A 15,301-nucleotide genomic window follows, 5' to 3' on the forward strand; every position below is an offset into this window, starting at 1 on the left:
TGGAAAATAATGGCGGCCACACAAAATATTGACACTTTGGGCCCAAATTGAACATTTTCACTTAGGGGTGTACTCACTTTTGTTGCCAGCGGTTTAGACATTAATGGCTGTGTGTTGAGATATTTTGAGGGGACAGGAAATTGACACTGTTATACAAGCTGTACACTCACTACTTTACATTGTAGACAAGTGTCATTTCTTCAGTGTTGTCACATGAAAAGAGAGAAGAAAATATTTACAAAAATGTGAGGGGTGTACTTACTTTTTTGAGATACTGTATATAAAATTTCCTTGCTCAGACTTACATTTATGGCACGTAGGGGTGGAACGTTTACACATTAGAAATAGATGTTAAGGGGTATAGTACGTTCTATGCAAATATAGCTAAATAACTTTATCCCTAGCGTATATTACAGTGTCAGGAGAAGAGCTGCACTGACTATGCTTCAACATATGACCCGTCTGCAGGAAAGACTTCACTCCGCAAAGAATGGCCTGGAAGGGAGGACATGTAATAGCTGAAGTGATGTCACCAGGACATGTGAGGGCTGGGGCTTAGGCCTACCCCTCGATTCTAATATTGTTGGGCTGTATATCAGAAACGTGGTCATGCAATTTCAGATGTAAAGTCAAAAATTAAATATTGATATTTTTTTTTTTTTTTTTTTTAAGTGTCAATCCATGATGGTGCACCCAATCTTTTCTAAGGTTGGACAAATATCTGGGTTTACAAATACTTTAAAAAGTAGAAGCCAAAACATCAGCATGACAGCAAGGGAACTAGCATTCCAAAAGAAGAGTTCAGCCTCTATGATCCTTTTATGAAAGGGTACCTTTACATCCCAAACTCACCTCTGCAGGGAGCTGGAGGTTGGTCCCTCCTCCTCCCACAGCTACCGTTGAGGTCACCCATCATATTGTAAAACCAATTGATAGAGCAAAAGCTGGGGCCAAGCATCAACTTCCAAGTCAATGTAGGAACCTGCACTTTAGAGGGACCCGGTAGACAATTTTTCGATTGAAAAAGCCCATGGCGTGCAAAACACACCCAAAAAACTTCCACCCGGTGCATAAAAAAAGTACACACACATAAAGAGTGAAACACTAAAAAGTGCAGACGGATGTCTGATGTCCTCCACAAGGAAGGACCATACCCTGATCCCCCGGGGTGTTAGGCTCCAGACAGGGACTGAGGTACCAGACTCATCAGTGGTCTTCCAGCCGAAGCCAGAAGACCTCCTTTCCCCGGGAGGTCTGCCGAAACAGAACCTCCTAGGTACTTGGTACTATGGGGCTTCCCTGAAGGTAGGCCCCCCAATAGAGGGCGGACCAAGCCAGAAGGCCTATGTCCACCCTCCCACAAGACTTTCACGATAGGTCCGAGGATCGACACCCTACTCATCAAACGTGAAGTGACAAATGTGACTCACACAACACAAATAAAATAAATAAAAAGTGAGGAAAGGGATAGTGAAGAGGAGAGTGAAAAGGTGGCCATTGTGCCATACAATGACCAGGCCCTCCGGCCAGGAATCAAAAATTCCTCTGGTCCTAGCCAAAAGGCCGGGCCCTAGAGGCAGGTGTAAAAAAGCGTGTATCTGGTGACGTGACCTAGGTACCAAATATCAAAGTGCAAAGCACAGTGAACATAAGGCACCCCTGGACTGCCACTCCAGGGGCACATCACCATTGGCTTTTCAACAGAAGCATCCCCAACCTCCCAGCCCAGACCACGACAGCCCTCACCCCAGCCAGAAAGGCATGGAGATCCAGGAGCTCGGTGAGACCCTTTACCATCAGGCCTCACCCTCACTCCCATCACTCCTACCTAATTACATTCGGGAAGTACAGGCCGCCCCCCTGCTGGAACAGGAGAACAAACGTTCCCTCCTGAAAAACTGACCGGAGCTAAGGCTGCCACAATCCAAGCCAGAAGGCCTGTATGCCTTCAACCATGTTGGAAATAATTTGGTGAACACCCTTTTCTGTTCTATCATGACTGTGCCCCGTGTACAAAGCCAGCTCCAAAAAGACATGGTGAGACCAGTTTGGCATGGAGGAACTCTAGTATCCTACACAAATCCCTGACCTCAACCCTACTGAACTCTTTGGGATGAATTGGAATGCTGATGGTGAGCCAGGTTCTTCTAATCCAACACTAGTACTTGACCTCACAAATGGGCACAAATTCCCACAGACTTCCTCCAAAAACTTGTGGAAAGTCTTCCCAGAAGAGTGGAGCCACAAAGGTGGTGGTGGTGGGGGGGCAACCCCATATTAATGGCCATGGTGGTAGAATAGGAAGTCCAACAAGCTGATATACAGTAGATGTAATGGCTAGGTGTCCAAAGACTTGTGACCACATATTGTATAACTATTACTCTTTCGCCAAAAATATTTCTAAAATTAACATTTTGACTTTTGTGTAGATAAAGCATGGACTGTTACCCCATCCTGTCCTTTATATAGGCCAATTTCTGTTAAAATGTGGACAGAGCTTTGAATTTTTATTTTTTTGAGGGAACTAGTTTTGTACTTTTTTTTTTTTGCCACACTTACTTTGGCACTGTTATCTAATGTGATGTAATTAATATTACGTATGGCATATAACTGAATCCTTATCGGTGAGGTAATCAATTTAGTTCTAACGACTGAGATATAGATGACAGGTTTACTTTACGTTGCTGCGTGTTCCTATCCTTGATCAAAGGCTGCGGTTTTCATATCAAGCTGTGTTAATCACCCAGAAGGTCGGACCCACAGGTATAGAGCGAGTCGATGTCAACCACAGCTTCAGCGGGGATAAAAGTCTCCTTTCGACAAGCCGCGCTCTTATCTGATTAATATCTATAATGGGGCCCGTATCTCCCCAACTGGGTGCCAGACACGCTCATATCATAGCGTTTGGCTCTTTCTGGGCCCCCCGGCCTTGTGGCCTTGATCCTAGTACTTTGTTTCGTTGATGGTGGCCACTTGTAGAGGTGAACAAACAAAGCAGCCACCTGCACAGGTAAACCCTGACCGATACATCTTTAAAACCTAAAATACAGATCCATTTATGAAAGTGAACCTGCTAGTCTCAGGCATTTATACATTTCTCCCAGTCTGAATCTAAACTCAGAGGGGTTCAATTACTAAAATTGAGAGTGCAAAACCTGGTGCAGCTTTGCATAGAAACCAATCAGTTTCCAGGTTATTTTATTTTTTTTGCCAAAGCTTAAAGCGATATTAAGCCTAATTTTTTTTTTTTTTCAGCAGCTACAAAAACTGCAGCTGCTGACTTTCCTGTCCTGGGCGCCCACGATGTTGGAACCCGAAGCCGACCCGTCCCTCGGTTTTCAGGTGGAGGCGCAGCCATCTTCGGTAAGGGAATCAGGACGTGAAGCCGTGCGGCTTCACGTCCTGGTTCCCTACCGCGCTGGTCCCTGCTGTCTTCTGGTACCTGTGTGTCTCCCAGAAGACAGCAGGGGGGACAGAGAAGGCACCGGAAGTGGCATAGATACCCGCAGGTGGCTCAGCTATCTATGCCCGGAAGTTGGAGAAAAATACCTGTATTAGACAAGTATCTACTCCCCCCTCCCCCCTGAAAGTTGCCAAATGTGACACCGGAGGGGGGGGGGGGGGATTCCAAAAAGCGGAAGTTCAATTTTTGGGTGGAACTCCGCTTTAAAGGCATGTAAAAAAATAAATAAACATGTCATACTTATCTGCTCTGTGCAGCCGTTTTGCACAGACCAGCCCAGATCCTCCTCTTCTTGGGTCTCCGCCAACACTCCTGGCCCCTCCCTCCTGCCAAGTGCCCCCAGGGCAAGCAGCTTGCAATGGGAGGCATCCCCAAGATCAAGAAACAGCCACCTCCCGATGACAGAGGATTCAAGATGGCAGCACAGAAGCAGATTGGCACAAGGAGAACTTCAGCTGCAAGGAAGGCAACGCTGGACTCTTTGGACTTATTAGAGAGACTGCATTTAGCTTTGCATAGGTAGGGGGAAATTCCTCTCGAATTTTCTTTGCAGGGAAATATTTCAGATTTCACTATAGCAAAATAGTCGACTTTGAAATTGGGTTTTGATTTTGGTTCAGATCAAGCAGTTGGCAGTAAATGACATCACAGCAGTCCTTTGGTTTGGTAGTCAGAAATCTGTGCTTTTGGTAACTTCAGGAGGAATGTGCTTGGAACCCTAAAACACCTCATCTTCTGCAGACTCCCACTATGAAATATTGAGGAAATGAGGATACAGGAGGCAGGAGAGGGTTTAACCAGCAAGACAGCAAACCGAAGAAGATGGGTGCCAGAATGAGACCCTTGGCACCTCTGTTGAGTCCGCTAAAATACGAAAAGTTCATCCTTGACTGGAGCTCAGCTTTAAACATATTTTGTATTTGTGCCGGTACAGTCGTTATGAGCCAACTGTGAGTTTATGAAAGTCGATTTACTCTAACGAGCCGTTTTATAAATCCCTCTGAAGAGCTATAATCCTCAGCTCTTCCATTTTATATACAGTAGACATAAACATTTATGACCTATGAAGAGAGGATTACCCCGGGGCTGAGCTCTGTGTTTGTATCCAGTGTACACACTGCTGATCCAGGACATTAATAACTCTGAAAGAGAGATAACTGACACTCACAAATTATCTATAAACTCTGCTTACTGTAAACGGGAAAATCCCCAGCTCCGTCCGCCTCGCCTATCTCCCTTCCTTCTTAACCTCATCTGCTGCTGGAGCAAAGCCGGGAGAGGAGCAGGCCTTATCACTAGAGCTTTCCTTCGGCTGTCTCTGTGCTACAAAGCAGGAATTGTGAGTGAACGTATGGGACATGTGAGGACCAGTTTGTGGTTCTTGGCAACTATGTCAAAACACTTATTAGTTCACTTACAAATCATACTTTTCTGTCCCTTGGCCAACTGTACATCCAGAGCAGCTGGTGTATAGCACAGATACAGCCTAATAATGTAGTCTTTTTTTTTTTCCAAATGGTGTACATCAGTTCTTGGCATGTAGCTCAACATCAGTTTAGTGCATGGAAACCATGGCTTGTATGGTGTAGGGCAGTGATGGCGAACCTTGGCACCCCAGATGTTTTGGAACTACATTTCCCATGATGCTCAACTACACTGTAGAGTGCAAGAGCATCATGGGAAATGTAGTTCCAAAACATCTGGGGTGCCGAGGTTCGCCATCACTGGTGTAGGGTGTACAGCTTGGGGAATAATGAGAAGGTATGACCCAACAGGTTATATTGAAGTGGGTCAGTTGGAACCAAACCCTGTTATTTGTGTTCATGAGAAGGATGGCCTACAAAGAACAACCCCTCTATGAGCTTGCTTGGGAAATGGGAACCAGCCTTGGACAGAAGCTACTCTGAGGAGTGGACTAAGGCCTATAACTTGACACATTCTCACTCTTTTTGTCAAGGCATTATCAAGAGAAAAAATACAAAATCTCATCCAGGTGGTATAGATGCCGCAACACTTTGAAGGGTATAATTCCATCATCCTTCTGTTTTTTGGTGGAGTAGCAAACAGCAGCAAGGCAATCACCTCCATGTCTGGTAGAGCTGTGTAAGATATCAACTAATCGGGAAGAAGAGCTGGCGTATAGCAAAAATACAGCTTGATTATATAGAGCCAGATATTGTACAGCTGTTTTAGGCTTGTTGGTCAACATCAGTGCAGTGCATGGAAACCATGGCTTGTATGGTGTAGGGTGTACAGCTTGGGGAATAATGAGAAGGTATGACCCAACAGGTTATATTGAGGTGGGTCAGTTGGAACCAAACCCTGTTATTTGTGTTCATGAGAAGGATGGCCTACAAAGAACAACCCCTCTATGAGCTTGCTTGGGAAATGTGAACCAGCCTTGGACAGAAGCTACTCTGAGGAGTGGACTAAGGCCTATAACTTGACACATTCACTCTTTTTGTCGAAGCATTATCAAGAGAAAAAATACAAAATCTAATCCAGGTGGTATAGATGCTGCACCACTTTGAAGGGTATAATTCCATCATCCTTCTGTTTTTTGGTGGAGTAGCAAACAGCAGCAAGGCAATCACCTCCATGTCTGGTAGAGCTGTGTAAGATATCAACTAATCGGGAAGAAGAGCTGATGTATAGCAAAAATACAGCATGATAATATAGAGCTAGATAGCGTACAGCTGTTTTAGGCTTGTTGGTCAACATCAGTGCAGTGCATGGAAACATTGGCTTGTATGGAGTAGGGTGTACAGCTTGAGGAGTAATGAGAAGGTATGACCCAACAGGTTATGATTAGGTGGTCCAGTTGGAACTAAAACCCAGTGAGCGACTTTGCTTATAACCCAACAAAGTGACATGGGCAATGTTTTTGGCTGTCTCATTCTCCTGTACTATTATGTTGTAGAGCAAGCCAGGATGAGGCTCTTGGATGCTGACAGTCCCCAGGAGTGAGGATCACCAGAGAGTGAGCAAGCAGGGAAGAGTTTCTTGGATGGCGACACTTACCAGCAGTGAGAATCACCGCTCAGATAGTGAGCAAGCCAGGATGAGCTTCTTGGATGCTGGCACTCACCAGCAGTGAGGATCACCTGATAGTGAGCAAGCAGGGATGAGTTTCTTGCACTCGCCAGCACATGAGAATCACAGGATAGATAGTGAGCAAGCAGGGATGAGCTTCTTGGATGCTGGCACTTGCCAACAATGAGGATCACCAGATAGATAGTGAGCAAGCCAGGATGAGCTTCTTGTATGCTGGCACTCACCAGTGGTGAGGATCACTGGATAGATAGTGAGCAAGCAGGAATGAGCTTCTGGCACACGCCAACACGTGAGGACCACCAAATAGATAGTAGGCCAGGATAAGCTTTTTGGATGCTGGCACTTGCCAGCAATGAGCATCACCATAGTGAGCAAGCCGGTAGGAGCTTCTTGGATGCTGGCATTCGGCAGCAGTGAGAATCACCACATTGGTAGTGAGCAAGCCAAGATGAGTTTCTTGCACTCGCCACCACATGAGGATTACCGAATAGATAGTAAGCAAGCCAAGGGCAAGCCAAGAGCACTCGCAAACAGTAAGGGTCACTGGAAAGATAGTGAGCTAGCTGGGATGAGCTTCTTGGATGCTGGCACTCACCAGCAGTGAGGATCTCCAGATAGATAGTGAGCAAGGAGGGATGAGCTTCTTGGATGCTGGCACTCGCCAGCAGTGACGATTACTGGATAGGTAGTGAGCAAGTCGGGATGAGCTTCTTGGATGCTGGCAATTGCCAGGAGTGAGGATCACTGGATCGAAAGTACTTTTAGAGGCGCAGGTTTTAGTTAAGGTCATACCATGTTTATTATTTTCATAAAAAAAAAAAAATTTAACCTTTACTACCGATTTAATGTATTTCTTATCGGGTATTTCTATTAGAAAATAAAATGTTGCCTGTGTTTTTAGATCCTGATGAAGCTGAAGAGCATTGCCCTGGAAGCAGAGAGCGAGCTGGATCTTCAGGACGAAGCCCTCGATGAGATCACGTCTTCTGTGGACAGATCGGTTTTCAGCATCGACAAACAGACTCGCAGGATGAGAAAACTGCTGTAGCACAAGAACACTCAGAATAAATTGTAGGAAAGGACTGTCTGCACTGACTGCTTCAGCCGACCACAATAAGGTGTCATACACCTCACACGGGGCATATGTTATGATAGGCAGCATTGGGTTGGCGGGTCCACATCTCCTTACTTGCAGTTTTTAGGAGTCCTCTAATTACCATAAGCCGTTTGCAAATGATAGCATGATGCTATTGATGTTTACATGCACGACAATGCAAAATACCCCTCACATTTACTGCGTGCAAACGAGGCATGATCCCGGGAATGCTGAATGCTGCAGCCATGCCTGTAAATTCCTGTACATGATTCCGCTTTGCATTCATTTTATTCATTTACTTTGTGCCTTTTCATGTGAAAACCTGAAGAACATCAAGGTACCCCCCCCCCGTGAATTTCAAAAACAAAACTGACATTTGCTAAGGCTGAAATCCAGTATGGGTTAAAAATCAAACCATATCTAAAGTCAGCATTTTTTTCTGCATTTGCAAAGCGCTGATCGAATGCTGATTTGGATGCTGGTTTCTCAGCATACCTGTTTAAGTGAAGCCAGTCGTGAGCTTCTGTCGGACAGGAAGCTGTATACACGGGCCGCGTGCCGGACAGGAAGTTGTTCACACGGGCCGTGTGGCGGACAGGAAGCTGTACACATGGGCCGCGTGCCGGACAGGAAGCTGTACACATGGGCCGCGTGTCGGACAGGAAGCTGTACACACAGGCCGCATGTGGGACAGGAGGTTGTACACACGGGCCTTGTTTCAGACGGTTTCTACTGTACCGGCTGATATTCGGCCACTGTCTACCTGTCAGTCCTTCTGTTTGTGGTCCGGTCATGTCACATGCTGCAGAGATTGGGTGTTAAAGGGCATGCTGGGCTCATGCCACCCACAAGTGGAACAAAGCAGGATTGCAGTGCGGTGAGTCTGCTGGGGACAGCGGCGGAGGTAGGGTAATACAGAGAGGCGATTAATTAAAAAAAAACCTTCTGGTATACCCACTCAAAGTCCAGCAACATACCAGTATATTGCTGGTCCTTGTTGGGCATACTTTGTAATGTTCTTTTTTTTCATGCAGCCTGTGGGCTGAACGAAAAAAATAGATTGATCTGGGGGTATGCCCCCCCCATTAGAATATCGCCCTTCATCTACCCACTTGCAATGATGGGCATACATGCACCATTTCTTTTTTTAAACTGTGGTGGTGGAATCACCGCCTACATCGCTGGTGTCGCTGATTTACGTATTGTGGGAGCAAACGCTGTTGCTGTCAAGATAAATAAATCAGTGCCGCAGCTGAACGGCATACCTGCTAAGTAAATGATGGTTAACAATAAAACAAAGTAACATTACAGTAGACTTAAGACTTACCATACCTGGAAAGCAAATACAATAAAACATAGTAAAAATAAAACATTTTTTAATGCAATCTGTGCCTAAAAAATATATGCCGAAGCATGGGGGCATCCACCCCTAATGTTAGGGGCAAATCGCTCCTCCACACCTGCCCCCATGCTTCGGCATATGTGCTCTTTTTTTTAACTGTGGTGGTGAAATCGCCTCCGACAGCGCTGGAGTCATGGCTTTACATATCGTGGACGCTAACGCAAACGCTGTTGCTGTCAAGATAAATAAGCCTGTGCTGCAGCTGGATGGCGTACCCGAAAACAAAAAAGTATAAAAGAATTACATACCTGAAAAACAAACATGATAAGACATAGTAACAATAAAACATTGCATTGTAGAATATAGTAAAAAAGAGCAGAGCAATAGAGAGAGAGAGAACAATAAAACAAAAACTATTTTTGTTTATTTTATATTCATTTTATTTTTACTTATTTTTTTATTTTTTTTTACACTTTTTTGTAACTGTAACGGTTCGGTTCCAGGTTCTCGTCTCCCAAAAAGTCTAAACTTATTTGACACGTGACAATCTCGCTGATGCCTTTTAGCTTATTTTGCCCTAACCATAGCTATCATTAAGGCCTTGTAGACTGAAACGCATCAGGGGAGGTTGAATTTTAAGCCATTTTAATGAATGAAATTTTTTTTAGGGACCTGCAATTGAGTGCCAGTATTTTCTTACACTGTCCTATGTATGCTGCTTTATTACACGGGCACAGTAGCCTTATGTGAGTATTTGCATTCTGCTACCCATCCTGGTAAACGTCTGTGTTCCACATTTCGGCACACAAGGGGCTCCATGTGAAGGGAGAGGACAGTGGGGCTCACAGGCAACTCCAGCATACCTGGAAGAACCAAGGCATTTTGTAAGGGCTTAGATGGAGCTACTCGGGAACATGGAGAAGGTCAATATACAAATTGGCAATGGCACACTGGCACTGGTCGAGGGCACATGTGCACCATTCGTTCATTTACAACTTAATTTACAACTTATTTATAATTTTATTACTTAATTTAGCTGCGGCGGTGGGCTGGTGCACCTACTGGTTCTAAGTTTTAAGGCAGTATGCCCAGAATGCAAGCACAAGAATATTGAATGACACAGGAAAGATTATATTCTCTAATGGTATGCACAAATTTCAAGCCTATAGATCTGTGATCTCCAAACTGTGGCCCTACGCTTGACTTTATCTGGACCTTCGGGCATTATACGCCTCACTGATATGAGAAACTGTTCTGCCAACTGACACCAACAATCTGGCACTATTTCCCACTGACACCAACAACAGGGCACTATTTCTCCCACTGAGGCCAACAATGGGGCACTATTCCTCCCACTGACACCAAAAATGGGGCAGTATTTCTCCTACTGATGCCAACAATGGGGCACCATTTCTCCCACTGGCACCAACAGTGGAGCACCATTACCCCTCCATACTAAATATGTGGATGTTTATGCCCACTCATGCCAGAAACATTTTCACTCTCGCTGGCCATGGTCCGCCCTTCCCCTAAAGTCTGAAGGACAAAAAAATGGCCCTTTGTTTAGAAGGTTTGGAGACCCCTGCTATAGATAAAAGTCCAAAATAAATAATAATAAAGTCCATAAATATATGTGAGTAGCTGTGCAACCTCAGTGGCAGCTCCCCATAGAGTGAAGAAAACTGTAGGAAAAAAAAAAAGGGAACACAAGGGGACGCCAGACTAAGTGTAGCAGACAGAGCTAATGGATTTATTAAAAGCCAATTGGCAACTGACATAAAGGATAAAAAAAGGTAGGCCTATCAAGAAGTCTATGGCTGATGTAACTGGGCTTCCCAATGTTTGACCTCTTATTATATGGTTTTGGTAAATCTGAAGGAAAAACTCAGCAGAAAAACTGATAGTGTGTATTGGGCTTTAGTGTACATGGGCCTTGTATGGTTCAAGGGTGGGTGGCTTTCAAGAGACTCTTCCACTTTTAGGGTCCAGGAAATGTGGCAATTATTATTTAATGAATTAGTCACAGATTTTTTTTTCGGTACATTTTTTTTGTTTACTAGAAAATTACTTAGAACCCCCAAACATTATATATATATATATGTTTTCAAAATGTCAATCATTGTAATTGTTTAGGTCATGCTGTATTTGCGCAGCGTTTTTTCAAACGCAATTCTTTTGGGGAAAAAAATACACTTTAATGGATTTTAATGTAAAAAGACACACACACACATATACATATATATATATTATTAGTAATGGCAGCAATCTGCGACTTATGACACTATTTTGAGACCATTGTCATTTATACAGCGATCAGTGCTATAAAAATGCACTGATTACTGTCTAAATGCCACTGGCAGGGAAGGGGTTAAACATCAAGGGGGTTAAGTGTGTCCTAGGGAGTGATTCTAACTGTGGGGTGGATGGGCTACCACTGACATGACAGTGATCACTGCTTCCGATGACGGGGAGCAGTGATCTCTGTCTGTGTCACTAGGCAGAACGGGGAAATGCCTTGTTTACATAGTCACTTCCCTGTTCTGTGGCTCCTTGACACGATTGCCGGGAGACCAGCGGACATCGAGTCCGCGGATCGTGCCCGCGGCTAACCCCCGCCAATTAAAGGGTACATACAGGTACGACCATTTGCCCACCGCTGCCATTGTGCCGACGTATATCGGCATGCAGCAAGTGGTTAAGGTTTCGTGGCTGACATTTGGTAACTCTGAGCTTCAGCTCCCTCCATATATTTTCTGTGGGATTAAGGTCTGGAGACTGGCTAGGCCACTCCAGGACCTTAATGTGCTTCATCTTGGGCCACTCCTTTGTTGCCTTGGCCGTGTGTTTTGGGTTATTGTCATGCTGAAATACCCATCCACAACCCATTTTGAATGCCCTGGCTGAGGGAAGGAGGTTCTCACCCAAGATTTGACGGTACATGGCCCATCGTCTTTTGGATGCGGTGAAGTTGTCCCATCCCCTTGGCAGAAAACACAGCCAAAGCCTAATGTTTCCACCTCCATGTTTGAAGGTAGGGATGATGTTCTTGGAGTCAGAGGCGGCATTCCTCCTCCTCCAAACAGTTGAGTTGAGTTGATGTTCAGTTCTCCTCTGAATCATTCAGATGTTCATTTAGCAAACATCAGACGGTCCTGTACATGTGATTTCTTGAGTAGGGGGACCTTACTGGCACTGCAGGATTTCAGTCCTTCACGGTGTAGTGTATTACCAATTGTTCTTTTGGTGACGATGGTCCCAGCTGCCTTGAGATCATTGACAAGATTCTCCTGTGTAGTTCTGGGCGGATTCCTCACCATTCTAATCATCATTGAAACTCCACGAGGTGAGATCTTCCATGGAGCCCCAGACCGAGGGAGATTGACTGTTATTTTGTGTTTCTTCCATTTGCAAATAATCGCACCAACTGTTGTCACCTCTCACCAAGCTGCTTGGCGATTGTCTTGTAGCCCATTCCAGCCTTGTGTAGGTCCACAATCTTGTCCCTGACATCCTAGGGCAGTGATGGCGAACCTTGGCACCCCGGATGTTTTGGAACTACATTTCCTATGATGCTCGTGCACTCTGCAGTGTGTTTGAGCATCATGGGAAATGTAGTTCCAAAACATCTGGGGTGCCAAGGTTCCCTCTTGGGTCTTGACCATGGTGGAGAGATTGGAATCTGATTGCTTCTGTGGACAGGTGTCTTTTATACAGTTCACAAGCTGAGATTAGGAGCACTCCCTTTAAGAGAGTGCTCCTGATCTCAGCTCGTTACCTGTATAGAAGACACCTGGGAGCCAGAAATCTTGCTGATTGATAAGGGATCAAATACTTATTTCACTCATTAAAATGCAAATCAATTTATAACTTTTTTGAAGTGCGTTTTTCTGGATATTTTTTGTTATTCTGTCTCTTGCCGTTAAAATTATAGACTGACCGTTTCTTTGTCAGCAGGCAAACGTACAAAATCAGCAGGGGATCAAATACTTTTTTTCCCCCCTCACTGTATCTGGTGTAGACTAGGAGCCCCGGGGGTCCCCATATGTATTCCGTTATCCATTAGGGGAGTCTATAGAGCTCACATGGTAGGTTGCAGTAAGTGAAGCTCAGGAAGTCACTGGGAGGCGTTTCCTACAACTTCATCCAGTGTAAAGAACAAGGAGCTCCAAATACATCCTTCAAAGTCCAAGAACATTTTTTAGCATGCCCACAAAGCAAAGCAAGGTGTTTAGAGGGGGGGGGGGGGGATCTGAAAGGCCTCTTTCATCAGAGCTTACAAACCCAGAAGCAGAAAAGATACTCAAAATATATAATATCGTTGAAAGAAATAAAGCGCGTGCGTTGGGTGTACAATATCTGCGGCTTAGGAAAGATAACAGCCCGGTGTAGAGGAGGGAAAAAAAGGAATAACTGAACTATGAAAGTCTAGAGGTGAAACCTTGCAATAGAAATAATAGCCACTTGATAAAAGTTATGGAAGAACTCCAGATCTGGATATTTTATACATAGTTACATTGGTCCAGTTTGGTCCAACGTAACTATATACACTCACCACTTTATTAGGTACAGTAGCGGGTTGGACCCCCCTTTTGCCTTCATTCTCGGTGGCATAGATTCAACACGGTGTTGGAAACGTTCCTCAGAGATTTCCCTCCATAGTGACATGATAGCATCACGCAGTTTCTGCAGATTTGCCCGCTGAACATCCACAATGGGAATCTTCCACCACACCCCAAAGGTCTTCTATTGGATGAGATGTGGTGAGTGTGGAGGCCATTGGAGTACAGTGACCTCATTGTCCAGTGGTCCACCACACCCCAAAGGTCTTCTATTGGATGAGATGTGGTGAGTGTGGAGGCCATTGGAGTACAATGACCCCATTGTCCAGTGGTCCACCACACCCCAAAGGTCTTCTATTGGATGAGATGTGGTGAGTGTGGAGGCCATTGGAGGACAGGGACCTCATTGTCCAGTGGCCCACCACACCCCAAAGGTCTTCTATTGGATGAAATGTGGTAAGTGTGGAGGCCATTGGAGTACAGTAACCTCATTGTCCAGTGGTCCACCACACCCCAAAGGTCTTCCATTGGATGAGATGTGGGGAGTGTGGAGGCCATTGGAGTACAGTAACCTCATTGTCCAGTGGTCCAGCACACCCCAAAGGTCTTCTATTGGATGGGATGTGGTGAGTGTGGAGGCCATTGGAGTACAGTGACCTCATTGTCCAGTGGTCCACCACACCCCAAAGGTCTTCTATTGGATGAGATGTGGTGAGTGTGGAGGCCATTGGAGTACAGTGACCTCATTGTCCAGTGGTCCACCACACCCCAAAGGTCTTCTATTGGATGAGATGTGTTGAGTGTGGAGGCCATTGGAGTACAGTGACCTCATTGTCCAGTGGTCCACCACACCCCAAAGGTCTTCTATTGGATGAGATGTGGTGAGTGTGGAGGCCATTGGAATACAGTGACCTCATTGTCCAGTGGTCCACCACACCCCAAAGGTCTTCTACTGGATGAGATGTGGTGAGTGTGGAGGCCATTGGAGTACAGGGACCTCATTGTCCAGTGGTGAGATGATTGGAGCTTTGTGACATGGTGCATTATCCTGCTGGAAGGAGCCATCAGAAGATGGGGACACTGTAGTCATAAAGGGATGGACATGGTCACCAACAATACTCAGGTAGGCCATGGCGATTAAACAATGCTCAGTTGGTACTAAGGGGCCCAAAGTATGGCAAGAAAATATCCCCCATACCATTACACCACCAGCCTGAACCCTGGATATAAGACAGGATGGATCCATGCTTTCATGTTGTTTACACCAAATTCTGACCCCACCATCTGAATGTTGGAGCTGAAATCTAGACTGCTCAGACCAGGCAACGTTTTTCCAATCTTCTATTGTCCATATTTGGTGATCCTGTGCCAATTGTAGCCTCAGTTTCCTGTTCTTAGCTGACAGGAGTGGCACCCAGTGTGGTCTTCTGCTGCTGTAGCTCATCTGCTTCAAGGTTTCATGTGTTGTGCGTTCAGAGATGGTATTCTGCATACCTTGGTTGTAGAGCTGCATGATTCTGGCTAAAATGAGAATCGCAATTTTTTTGCTTAGAAGATAGATCACGATTCTCTCTGCCTGACATAAAATATTGCAGCAATTAATATTTTATGGGTCTCTGCTAAAATATATATAATGTTTGGGGGTTCCAAGTGATTTCCTAGCAAAAAATATTGATTTTAACTTAAGAAACAAGTGTCAGAAAAAGATTTAGACTTTAAGTGGTTAAACTTCCCTCATTTACAGGTTGTTAAAAACTTGGCAGACTGCCTGGATTTTTTCTTTGAGG

At 45.0% G+C, this 15,301-nt stretch overlaps 1 protein-coding gene across 3 annotated transcripts in view; it reads left to right on the forward strand.

The window, feature by feature from the left end:
- The window catches only part of SNAP47 (synaptosome associated protein 47), a 91,178-nt gene extending 78,356 nt beyond the window's left edge, over window positions 1-12,822 (forward strand). For 2 of the 3 annotated variants that reach the window (XM_077490548.1, XM_077490549.1), the window contains exon 5: window positions 7,419-12,822. In XM_077490548.1, coding sequence (XP_077346674.1) covers window positions 7,419-7,565 — 147 coding nt within the window. In that variant the 3' untranslated portion in view covers window positions 7,566-12,822. Of the gene's footprint in view, window positions 1-6,383; window positions 6,433-7,418 lie in introns of those variants that run through there. The other variant, XM_077490550.1, reaches the window with a different exon arrangement.
- Window positions 12,823-15,301: the final 2,479 nt, after the last annotated feature.

The sequence above is a fragment of the Lithobates pipiens genome, unplaced genomic scaffold (assembly GCF_037356315.1).
Source record: "Lithobates pipiens isolate NorthernLeopardFrog02 unplaced genomic scaffold, aLitPip1_a1.2 Scaffold_19, whole genome shotgun sequence".
Classification (NCBI taxonomy): domain Eukaryota; kingdom Metazoa; phylum Chordata; class Amphibia; order Anura; family Ranidae; genus Lithobates; species Lithobates pipiens.